At 40.7% G+C, this 12741-nt stretch overlaps 1 protein-coding gene across 1 annotated transcript; it reads left to right on the plus strand.

Annotated features, from left to right (window-relative positions):
* Positions 1–295: 295 nt before the first annotated feature.
* Positions 296–12138, plus strand: uap1 (UDP-N-acetylglucosamine pyrophosphorylase 1). The gene is made up of 11 exons (XM_083888729.1): positions 296–382; positions 1776–2082; positions 3169–3373; positions 4461–4636; positions 4741–4913; positions 8552–8745; positions 8879–9019; positions 9989–10177; positions 10368–10409; positions 11341–11407; positions 11526–12138. The coding sequence occupies exons 2-11, from the start codon at positions 1800–1802 to the stop codon at positions 11616–11618; spliced, it is 1563 nt and encodes a 520-aa protein (XP_083744855.1). The 5' UTR covers positions 296–382; positions 1776–1799; the 3' UTR covers positions 11619–12138.
* Positions 12139–12741: the final 603 nt, after the last annotated feature.

Here is a 12741-nt window from a genome sequence, read left to right on the forward strand (position 1 = left end):
CATGTAAAACACTAACGCTGCAAAAGTAGGTCAAACTCCCCAACTAAAACAACAACAACAACAACAACAACAACAACAACAAAACAAACTACTTGTCCCTTTAAGAAATGCAAGGGAAACAAAGGTGTTTGTTTATTTCCAAATGTATTGTTTATTTCCAAATGTACACACGTTTGCTGCTGATAAATTTACGAGGAGAACTTGAACGCAGCACACGCTGTCCTCCTCCTCCTTCTCGTCAGTGCCACGTTGCGTCAAACATGACGTAGCTAGCAGGAGCCGTAGTCCGGGTGGGAGGCGCCGTAACCAGGACAAGTCTTGTAAGCACGCTATCTCTATGTGACATTTATGATTTTCAGTCCGCGTGGACCGTCTGTGAGAGGTAAGAACTCAGCATTTTACTTTTTCATGTATTAATGTTGTGTTTATGCTAAGCTAACAGTCACGTAGCTGCTAGTGTCTGAACTGCTGGAGGACAGCGGCTAACACCGCTGACTGACATACATACAAGTTAGCCACACACACACACACACACACACGCACACACACACGCACGCACGCACGCACGCACACACACACACACACACCAGTTTAATCTAATTTGAGCGGTGGAGTTCAGTAACTTCAGTTTTTAACACGCGTGCTGAGAACTCGAATGACAAATCGTTTTAACGTTAAATGGTCTGAATGTGTATTACAGATAGCCGTAATCCAACTCTTCCTTGTTACAAATGAACATTTATATCTTCAAAGACATTCTTCTCATCCACAACTGTCACTTCAGATAACTTCATTCTTCAGTGGACAAACGACATCACTTTTTCCATTCATATGTACGGAGTTTATCTTTATAGACATCGTTACATTGAGTGAAACAACTTAATGAATTATAGTCCTAGTTTTAGATGTGTCAAGTTTAATTCGACACATCTAAAAACTGGAACCACGACTTGTTAGACTTAATCTCAAAATCTAGACACATGAATGGAAATGCATGTCATTTTTTTGTTATTTTATTGTGGGTATATAAAATAATAATTTTGACAAGGAAGAATGTAATTATGGATTACTGTAATACATTCCAGGTTAGCGATTTAAATTTTAAATGTCTTTTCATAAAATCAAATCAAAATTTCTGCTCTTAGAAATTTTACATTAAACATTTTTATTAAAAATTAAGTAATCATGGCAAAGCAACGTCCATCATCTCATTCAAATGCTAGTAAGAATCATTATGTGATGTCTTTTTCTTCCGCAAAGCTGCTCATTGTGGGTGTTGGTTCACTTGGGACATTCCAGTCTTTATTTTAATAATTAGCTCCAGTTTTAGATGCAGATGCTGGGTGTTACTAGGTTGTCTAGTACATATTGTCCTCACACCTCAGTTTTTCACACCTCAAAACATCCTACAAAACCAGATTTGTACATTAACAAGGATGTACAAATAAACTCATTTATATAGTATTACAAATGTAGTAAAATTACAAAATAAAGTAAGACATCATATTTACTTTGTTGTTTAGACCTGGAAAGTCCATTCTGATAACTAAGAAGAATTGTTGAAATACGTGAGTATTTCTCCACCCACTTAAAAAATTGCTTAATCATTGAAAGAACTTCATTTTCCTACACATTACAATAGTAACGAAGGCAATGAAAACCACATTCCTTTCAACATGACTGATCCCTGGGGTTTCCCCTCGTATTTCAATAGAAGTATGTTGGAATCATCCCTCCTCTCATTCCTTGTGTTCCTCTGTGTTTCATGGTGGCAGAGTTAATCATCAGCACCGCAGGTCATGGATCCCAGTGTCAGCAAACTCGCACAGAGGTTGGCTGTAGCCAGCCAGTCTCACCTTCTGCAGTTCTTGGATGAGCTGAGCCCCGAGCAGCAAGCTGAACTGACCCTTGCCCTGCAGGGAATGGACTTTGAAGAGATCAATGGCTTCTTCAAGAGCGCCATGGAGACGTCCTGCAGCAGCAAACAGGAAAAGATGGATGCCCGCATGGAGCCAGTGCCACGGGAGATGCTAGGGAGTGTGACGAGGGACAAAGAGAGTCTGAAAGACTGGGAGCAAATGGGTGAGCTTCTATCGAATAAAAATTACTGACCAACCCTTTATTCGGCCAGAAATACTGGCCAACAGCATTATATATCAGCGATTGGCTGCTTTCTAAACATCAGCATGTCACAGAAACACTCATATATTGGTGAAACTTTAGTTAAAAGGGACCAAAGAGGAACTTTTTTGTCATTGTCTGTTTATTGAATTCATTACAATGTCATTCAGTAGTAAAATGGTAGTTTTTAATAATTTTTGCCAAATATCCGCAGGCCATGATAACCTTCATGGTATGTAGTCTAACAGTTATGTCTTATTAGCCATGTTAAATATAGAATGATGGCCAACAGGTTAGATCAGATCAACCCAAGAATCCCTGAGAGGATTAAAAGATCACATGGTAACCCAAATGTTATGATGTTGACATGGATCTTTGTGCGTTCTGATAACATCTGTTACTAAGGGTACAGGGCAGGTTAAAACCTTATGTAAAATCTTTGTGCTACTCTGCACTCGTCTACACTCGCAAACTAGTCCCAGTCTTACCCCAGTGCATACATTTGAGTCATTTTAAGTCAGCTTGAGTTGAGCAATCTTCTTGCAGTGGGGGTCTGAACAGTGGGGGGTTATGACAGTGGAGTTGGGTAGCAGAGAACATCTGGTATTGATTTTTGACCCTCATCCATGAGGTCATCATTCACTGCAGAACAGCGTGTGTTTGTGTGTGGGTGTGTTTGTACATTTTGGAGAGTGTTCCAAGTCTAACAGGCCTGCCCAGAACATGAATATAAAGTTTGTCTTTTGACAACCATTAGAAGAAAGAGGGTATTCAGACGCGTATCAGCAGTTTATGTAAGATAAACTGAACCATATACCACCATAAAGATTCAGACAAGGTTAATATGTTAAAGTTCATGGCAAACAGCATGTCATAAAAATGCCATTAAAAGTTTTGGTTGAGTTTTTTGTTATTTATCCACAAAAGCAATAACTGTGTACTATGATCATCACCGATATTGTGCCAGTAAACTGGGATCATAGTCAATATATTTTACTGTCCTATATTTTTATGACATATCTTATTCTACTTGTTCTGCTCCCTCAGGTCTTCACCAAATCTCTCAGAGCAAAGTGGCAGTTTTGCTGCTGGCTGGAGGCCAAGGAACCAGACTAGGAGTCTCTTACCCTAAAGGCATGTACGACGTGGGGCTTCCGTCCCACAAAACCCTCTTTCAGATCCAGGCTGAACGCATTCTGAAGCTACAACAGCTGGCTGAGCAGAAGCACAACGTCAAGTGCTGTATTCCCTGGTAAGACATCATGTTATGGACTTGGAGGTTACTTCGAGAGAGTTGACTGTGCATTAATCTGCCTGTCAGCTGAATCTCCTGCTTATATAAGAAAACCAACAGCCATAAGATCCCAAACACAAGCCTGTATTCCTAATGAGAACCTAAATAAGTGTTGACAAACTGGGTCAAATCACTGTGAACTACAAAAGAGAGGTCAATCAAGGGAGTTGTGTTACTTGAAACGGATTAGCTCCCTGTGGAGCTGGCACATATTGAAAGACAGAGATGAGGAAGCAGAGTTTGGGGATTTACACTCATGTCAGGAATGGCAGGAATCCTAAGCAGGACTGATTTTGCGAGGAAGTTGTTACTTTTTTATTGACTGTCATATACATGAACTTTCTAGTTTCCTGGTTTGAGGTAGGTCAGCTCATTTGTCAGGTTTTTGTGAATGAAGAACAATTTTATTTACTTAAAAGGGGTTTCCCTGAACATAATGTATACCTGCCTGCCCCCATCTTACAGTTGTATCTATAAATGATTTAAAGGTTCTGCGTGTAAACATTTAGGAGGTTTAATTGGCATAAATTGATTATAGCACCCATAAGTATGCTCTTGCAAGTGTATTATCACTTTAAAATAAAATGTGTTTGCTTACATACTTTAAAATACTCAATACTTCTCTGCACTTGACTACACAGGACTCAGTATGAGGCCGTGCATCTGTTACTCTTGCTTATTATATTTCACAATAAAAGTTTTGGGAGAATATGGAACAGAAATGTTAGAGTTCATTTACTTTGAAACAGGAACAAGGCGTGTACAGCAGGAATGGTCGTATTAGTATTAGTACCATGTGTGCCTAAAAGTAAAGAGAGACTACACACACATCCAGTGTGAAATATGCCAGAGAGTGAATATACTGGTGATCACATCCTTTTTGGAATGCAAAGTCCACCATAGTTCCCCAATACCTCTGGGAAAGGGTGGGGTGAGCATAGGAGTACCTCATTTGTAGACATGACTAATTCTTACACACTACACTTCAAAATATAAGTATAAAAATGCATGAATCACTTCTTGGTTCCTTCTCCTTTGCCTTCAGGTACATCATGACCAGTGGGAGAACAATGGAGTCCACAAAGGACTTCTTCTCGCGGCATAAATACTTTGGCTTAGACGAGAACAACGTCGTCTTCTTTCAGCAGGGCATGCTTCCAGCCATGGACTACAATGGCAAGGTCATCCTGGAGAGCAAAGGAAAGCCCTCCATGGCCCCTGGTAAGCATAGCTTGCAGTCAGACTTTTGCTGTATTTGAAGTGCAGTTTAATATTTTAGTGCCCTGTCTATGGAGTTCTTGTAATGTTATGTGCTTGTGTGTCAGATGGGAATGGTGGTCTTTACAGAGCTCTGGGAAACCAGGGCATCATTGACGAAATGGAGCGGAGGGGGATCCACTTCATCCAAGTGTATTGCGTGGATAATATCCTGGTCAAAGTGGCTGACCCCACCTTTGTTGGTTTCTGTGTGCAGAAGGGAGCGGATTGTGGAGCTAAGGTTTGTCACATGCATTCTCATGCTTTTCGTGTCTGTAGATGTCTATCAAGCTATTTATTGATGTTTATTAACAACAAATTAAAATAAATAAACATCCCTCTTACCAAACACATTCATGAAGTGATAAGAGATGAGTGAGAAGAATGCTAAGGCCCTAAGGAGTACATGCCTGTGGTTCTGTTCATACTTAATAAGGGTTCATGTTGTTCCTCGCATGTGTATTCGATTTCGCGTTCCATTCTAGTAGCTACGATTTCTTGCAAGGAGTTTGCCCTCATTTTTTATTTATTTATTTTAATCGATGAGGTGTACGTGTGCGCGTACTGGAAGACCTCAAATAATCTCAAGTAAGTTTCCATGATTATGTCTTCTTCTTTGTCTTTTTTGACCAAAACAATTGTACACTACCAACTGGAATGGAAAATGTTGTGCTACAGGGAGCATGCTCGGTTGGAGTGTATGGTCCACATGGACTATTGATCCAGCAGATTTAATGTTGGTTTTCCATGTGGTGGTATAAAGTACTGTACTTTTCTCACATTAGATGCCACAGTCAATGGAAAACAAGATTAACAAAGGTTGACACAACCGTAAACTTATATTAATGTCATAAATGTGCTTAATACAATGCTCCTTTGTTTTTGTGCTGGCTGATAATCTTAGCCTTCATTTTTTTTTTCAGACTCGGAATTCATAATAACTATGTAAGGGTGCATGCAAAAAAAAAATATTTCCCTATCAACAGGCATTCCCAGAGACTGATCAGGACCTACAGATAGTGGTTAGCTGTTTTTTTTGTCTGGCTGAATTAGCAGAATGTTTTCCTGCCTTTAACTTCAGATTTATAAAATATTAATGTGTATATGTTGACAATAACACAATCATTAAATAAGGTTGTGTCTCATAGTTTCTGGGTCAGGATAGTTTGTCATCTTTCACGTGTGCGCCCCACTGATGGTAGCTCAGTGGTAGAGCAAGTCGTCTTTCAACTTGACGGTTGCGGGTCCTGTGCCGCTAGTCTACAATGCTAATGTGTCCTTGGGCAAGACACTTAACCCCACATTGCTCCTGACAGCGTGTGAATGGGTATGAAAGATGAGTGATGAGTGACACAAACAGTGAAAGGCAAACCTGTAGTGTAAAGCAGCTTTGAGTGGTCATCAACATCGGAAAGTTCTATATAAATACAAACCATTTACTGTGCATTAAGTTTGCCCAAACAATACCTATGTTGCATATTCAAATGGTGTTTAACAAACTAGTTTAACCACTTCAACAAGTGGTTGAATGTGATCCAGTTAGTCTAGTCTCCTGAATTCCAGGGGCATAGTTCCTAGGAATAGATCAGTGTAGATTCCTAACCATTGAATGTGTGTCAGTCTTGCATTGAACGGTGTGTTCCGAACAACTGTTGAAGTTTGTGCAGAGCTGCACCTTCCACATTTCACCATTGGGGGGAGATGGAGGCCTCTGTGTCTCTCCCCTTGTATTCTGGTCTGCAATAAGTCCATGACAACTTTCTAGGAAAGATGAGGGTTGCACCCACAGTTTTTAATGGGCTGTTTTTAATAAGGCAAACCTAACAATCTCCTTGGACAGAGTGTTCTTTGATTTGGTGGAAGGGAATAGGTTTTTCAGGTTGCAGTGGTTGCACTGTAAACCTTTCAAATTCCAGATAAACTGTCTTCATGTTCATTTGTTTCCACGATCTTCTCATTTTTGTTTGGCTAATAACATGTTTCAGTAAAGCCACAGTAAATCTCTAGAGATTTGTCCTCTGGTCTCGACTGATGGGAAGCTTTAACATTGGTACACCAAATGCATTGACGTTAAGAACGGAACAATTTTCACCTGTGACAAATTTAAAGCTCAGCACAATACAGGAAAAACTAGACATTTTGCAAGAATAAAGATTCACAAATGTATTGAGAAGTTATCAATTATTCTGTCTTACAGTTGATAAATTATTAAGCAAGTAAGCTATATTACATAAAAGCACTGCATGTCTTATGGTTGTTCCTTTTTTTTCTTGTTAAAGCCTAAAGGACAACTTTTATTGAAACTCATAGGCCTGTGAGCGATTTTAGCTTAACAAGACCATCAGCTATTTAAAAAACAACAGTTAAACTTAAGGAATTTTCTGACTGTGTTTTAGTTTTAGCTTTAGTCGCCTACAATATTCTTCTTTATCAGAAATGCAGTCTACTGTTTGATTTGAAAAGCATATCTGGTGGAGAGGAAAGTGACCTGTTAAATCATCTCCAGGTTTAATAGTGACGAGGAGATCCAGGTCATCCAGAGTACATGACAGTATTGCAGAGTAGTTGCACTTGGTAAAGCTAGAAGTTATTTGTTGGTTGTCTTGTGGAACAATGAGTTGTCTACTGCTGTTGAGTCTCTTTGTTAATTAATAGCAGACATGCAACCATTATTGGAGTTATCTTTGTGGATGTTCATGGGTAGATTGATGGTTTATAGACATAAAGGCTTGGTCCAAATTCCTTTAATTGTTCAAGGTGGATAATAGGATGCATTACCAACAATTTTAACAAATAAATGTGCGGCGTCTTCATCTTAGTTCTCCTCTTATTCTAGTTTCTCTTCTACATCTTGAAAATCAAATGCTAATGCTAATCCAGATCATGTGTCAGTTTGCTAATGCGGAGTATGATTTGTGTATTTTGTAGGTCCTTGTAACTCAGACTGGCTGAGTTTAGGCACAACATTTCTAAGCATATATTTTTTTCTGCACAGAGTTCATCGACCATATTTTCCAGCTAAAACAGAATAGATTGAAATATTTCACTGAAGATCATCCAGACCCTACTCCTGTTTGACATTACCAGTTGTGCGGTGGAGCAGCGATGGAAGGATCAGAGTGCAGTCCCACCCTCCCATCATAAATCACCAAACTCCACCGTAATTCATGTGGCTTCACCACCCCCTCCTGCCCCTCACCCCAAACTCATTTCATCAAGACTCCACTCTGTCATTATGAACCAACAGATGGGGGAGGGACCTTTTTTTTTGCTCAGTTCAGGCTTTAAAAGAGTAGTCCAGGTTTGTTGAAGTGTAGTTGTGAGGCACTGACACATACTGACATCATCATGAGCACCACCAGCAAGCTACCATCGTGGGGGAAGCAGTCTGAGACACAAATGGATGCCAATGGTGTGATACAAGCAAAAACATATTTTAGCCACTTAACAGTAGACTCAGAAAACAAAATGTACGCCATCTTAAGCGTACGATATCTTAAGAACATTTTTGCATTGTAAACTATTCACTTCCGGCACCAATGTCCATAGAGGAAAACACTGTTTTTTTTATCATGGCACACAGGAGATGTTGATGCATTGCTGTGACCATCGGTAAGCCCAGATGTGCTGTTTTGTGCCTTTTGTGTTTGAAATCCTTCATTTGGATTCAACTAAGTGACACAAACCTGACAAACAAGGCAGCATTAGACCAGCAGCTCCCGTGTCCCTGAGTGATTAAAAAATCTTGATTATTCACTGTGGACTTTGGTGCAGGTGATTGAGTTTCAATTTCCACACAGGAAATGCTGTCATCTTATATGATATATTGATCCTCACATTATCAAATTTCCAATTTGTCTTGTGGCATCAATTTTCCAGGTGGTGGAGAAAACCAATCCCACAGAGGCAGTGGGTGTCGTGTGCAAGGTGGATGGGCTTTACCAGGTGGTGGAGTACAGTGAAATCACGCTGGCGACGGCTGAGAAGCGCAGTGCTGATGGTCGACTGATGTTCAACGCAGGAAACGTTGCCAATCACTTCTTCAGCTTTTCCTTCCTCAAAGACATCGTAGAGTATGATACGAACTTACTGAACACTACTTTTTCCTTTTGCCTGAAGTATAGCTCATTGTTATTATACAGTAAATGTGAAAAAAAAAAAAAAAAAACCTCTTCTTTGTGTGTTTTTCATCTTTTTGTCAACCAGGAAGTATGAGCCACAGCTGCAGCACCACGTGGCCCAGAAGAAGATCCCGTTTGTGAATGCTCAGGGTGATTTAATCAAACCAGACAAACCAAATGGGATTAAAATGGAAAAATTTGTCTTTGACATCTTCCAGTTTTCCAAGTGAGTTACGCTACATTTTCTTCCACAGAGGGCACAGTGTGTGTGTGTATGTGAGAGAGAGAGAGTGCAAGTGTCAGCCAATCTCTGCCCACCTCAGATGTAAATACCTTAAATTAATTAGAATTTAGTGAGTGACTTATGCTCCTGTTGAGAAGTGGCTGAATTACATATGCTCTTTCTGGGAATACTTTGAGGTTGGGGGGTTTGACTCGTCCTTGATCCAAGCCTCTTTTTCCAGTCCTGATCCGTATCCATGTATCCACCAGCCTCAGTCATGCCATTGCTCCGAGGCGTGGTCCTGCAGAGAGGACCTGCCAAGCTCTCTGCAGGAAGATGGAGCTTTATGAGCTGTTCACCCATTCCACCTCAACCAGTGTTAAATGACATCAGCTCATAGTCATGCCAGTACTAATAGAACTTTACATTTAATGAAAGGATTCCTGCAATAATTAAATGATGGAAAAACACTGCAGACATCCCTAGCTTCCTCTGAGGTAGACTTAATATATTTCAAAGGATGTATGAATAGTTTCTGGTGTTGCTCAGGAGATGGATGTATGGCATCTCAGGGGACTTTGTGAGGCACAACAAACCAGAAAGATAAAAAGGACTTATTTTTTCAGAATGAGAAAGAAATGTGATTATGTAAAGCTGAAGCTGCCAGACATTTCAGAAAGAGTTTTATGTCTAGAGTTTACAGAGAATGGTCTTATAACAAGTGGCAGCAAGTAGTGATTTAGCACGAGGAATATGTGGCATGCTTATCACATATTTATCTCCAAATGGGAAGATAATTTACTTAATTGACATAATGTTCTGATGAAGAAGACCTGATATGAGTAATTGAGTCCAGGAAATGGTTTCCTGACAGTAGAGGCTAATTTGCCCCATAGACGCCCCCTAGTGGCTATTCAATATATTCTTACTGATATTCTTGCTGATGTTGTATGTGCCGTGTGTGTCCTACAGGACTTTTGTTGTTTTTGAAGTTTTGAGAGAGGACGAGTTCTCCCCGCTAAAGAATGCTGACAGTCAGGATGGAAAGGACACACCCACCACAGCCAAACACGCCCTCCTGTCGCTCCATCACCGCTGGGTGCTCAACGCTGGCGGCCACTTCATCGACGAGAATGGCACGCGTGTCCCTGCCATACCCAGGTGACCACAGCCTTTCTGGCTAAAACACACCATCGTGCACATTGCACGCGATCATCCCCAACAGCTACATGTGTTTTTGTTTTGTTTTGTTTATAGTAGAGACATCATATTATTTTAGCCTTACATTCTCACTTCCACCCCCTCTCTCATGCTTGGTCCTGCTCCTGTGTGTCCCATGTACTGTGTCCAGAGACGGAGCAGCACCCAGTGTCACAGATGATGGCAACAGAAAGTAATTATCCCCTGCATACTGAGTGCATGGTGATGGGGTTTTGGCTTTATTTTCCTCTCTCTTTTAAACGTGTTAACACAAATGCTGGTCCTTCATATCTCCTTCCTTTCATTACTACTGAATCAAGCTAACCCCAGTGGTACAGACAGTGGTAATGAAGAAGGATCAGTTTAGACTGATCCTGACGACTGAAAACGCAGCGATCTTGGCATCTTGGTCACATGATGGAACTGCAAGACAAATTTGTTTCCCTTCAGATGGTTGCTACTAATTCTCATAATGTACTGCATGCTGGGTAAGAGGCTCCAGTCACACTTGATGCCAACAGCCACAACTCAAGACAAGTTAGATGACCTTTGCTTGCTGATTTGAATTGAAGTCCACCTGCTTGTTTTAGCTAAATTAGCATGTGCTTCAGAAACATTCATGAAACCCATGAATGTTTTTCAGGCTCCTAAGAAGCGTGTTTCTTCCTCAGTCATTCATCTTTGCCTTCACCCTCATGAGGCAGCTCTATGTGCAGCTGCTGCACTGAGCACCTGATGTGATTAGTGATTGTCTGTACTGATTCTATCTAGAAACAAACAGCCCGAGTGACAGAAATGTGGTGCCAAGTTCCTCTTGTTCATTTAAAAGCACTAGGTGGAGAAACCAGCAGCCCGCATTACCTGTCACTCGTCTGTTTTCTTCTAGAGGAAGTCTGTTACGGGTCAAAGGACTAATCACTGGTTGTGTTTGGGAATGAAACTCCGATTCTCTGCCTCTTGATCTCTAATCACAAGCCACAGAAGAAGAACAGCTGTGTCAAGGATTCACAGCTGCTTCTCTCCGTTAGAGTTCCACTTCGTTTGTCAGGAGGCGATCACTCATTCCGTTTCTTTTTATCTCCTCATCTTCCTCCTCCTCCCCAAATTTGTCCTTTCCAACACAGCTTGAAGGATGGAACTGACCTGCCAATCAAATGTGAGATTTCCCCTCTGGTGTCCTATGGGGGAGAGGTAAGGAGACGGAGCCTGATGAATGAAATAAAAAAAAAAACAACAGATGTTTTTCTGAACCTGAAACCAGTCTGCATGCCTCCTAAAAATGACCTGATGGTGTCTGTACTTCTTGAAGGGCCTTGAAGAGCTGGTGAAAGGACGAGAGTTTCGTCCGACGCTGATGATCGACGAGTTCGGAGTGCATGAGTTGGTGAAGAACGGAGTTTAGACAAATGTGAAAGTGAGCAAGAGAGAGAGATGCAATCCAAAGACCAACCTTCCTTTGTGTCTTTTTTTTAACGTGTGCAGGAGAACCTGTAATATCATCTCTGTGAAATTATAAATGTCAATGTCAAGTGCACAGGTTGATGAAAACATGTCATCCGTAAAGGAATGACTGAGCAACATGAAGTGTATTGTTTACAGCATTGAGTTTTCTGTATACGTCGATGTCATTCTCTGTCCTACTTGTTTTGAGGAACACTTGAACACAGCATGAAATGAAGGACAAAATCCCGTCAGCCCGACTGGATGAAGCAGTCTTCAGGGGCTTCTATTTATTTAGCTTATAAGACCTATTTTTTTATGTTTACTTAGGTGTAAATTACCATCTCTACTCATTTAATCTGATGATTTTTATACAGTACTGGACTGACATGGAATTACAAAACAGCAATTTTTTTACTAGCATTTAGTCACGGTACATGGTTATGGGCTGTTGGGGGTATTTATAATATTTGCTTCTTCTCCGCTCGTAATCACAAAAGATGAGATACTCGGCTTTAAGATAATACAGATGCTTTCTATCATTTTTATTAAAAGCATTTCCCACAACATGCATACAAGTCTGGATTACCTTTCTGTGTCTGTTTCTTCTCTCTGTGTTTTTTTTGCGTTATAGCTCCCTGTACAGTATCTTGAATCAGAGTTTCCAGCATATGGTTTATGTTCGAGATGGTCGTGAACATGCAGCGCTGTCGCAATGAATCAGGAAACAGTATTTGTGGCTCCATTGTGACTCATTTTCTTTCTTTTGTCTCCAGCTCCATGACTGGAATGTGATGTAACTTTTGCACGAAAGTACTTATTTTAATATGTTTGTATCTTCTTTCTGAAGGTGGCAGCTAAACAACAACATGGATACTTACACATGACCGCTGTGTGCCGAGTATTATACCATCTTGTTAAGGCTACTGTCCACAGCGTTATCTCTGGTTTCCTCCCACAGTCCAAAAGCATGCAGATGTTATTTGGACACTCTAAATTGACTGTAGATGTAAGAGTGGATGGTTGTCTGTCTCTATGTGGCCCTGTGTGATGGACTGGTGGCTAGTCCAGGGTGAGACCCTGCC

This window comes from Microchirus variegatus, assembly GCF_963457635.1.
Source record: "Microchirus variegatus genome assembly, chromosome: 4".
In the NCBI taxonomy this organism is placed as follows: Eukaryota; Metazoa; Chordata; class Actinopteri; order Pleuronectiformes; family Soleidae; genus Microchirus; species Microchirus variegatus.

Coding starts and splice junctions, on each gene's coding strand:
- uap1 (XM_083888729.1), top strand. CDS start 1,800: ATGGATCCCAGTGTCAGCAAACTCGCACAGAGGTTGGCTGTAGCCAGC. Junction 4,914..8,551: donor GAGCGGATTGTGGAGCTAAG/GTTTGTCACATG, acceptor TCAATTTTCCAG/GTGGTGGAGAAAACCAATCC. Junction 10,178..10,367: donor CGTGTCCCTGCCATACCCAG/GTGACCACAGCC, acceptor TACTGTGTCCAG/AGACGGAGCAGCACCCAGTG.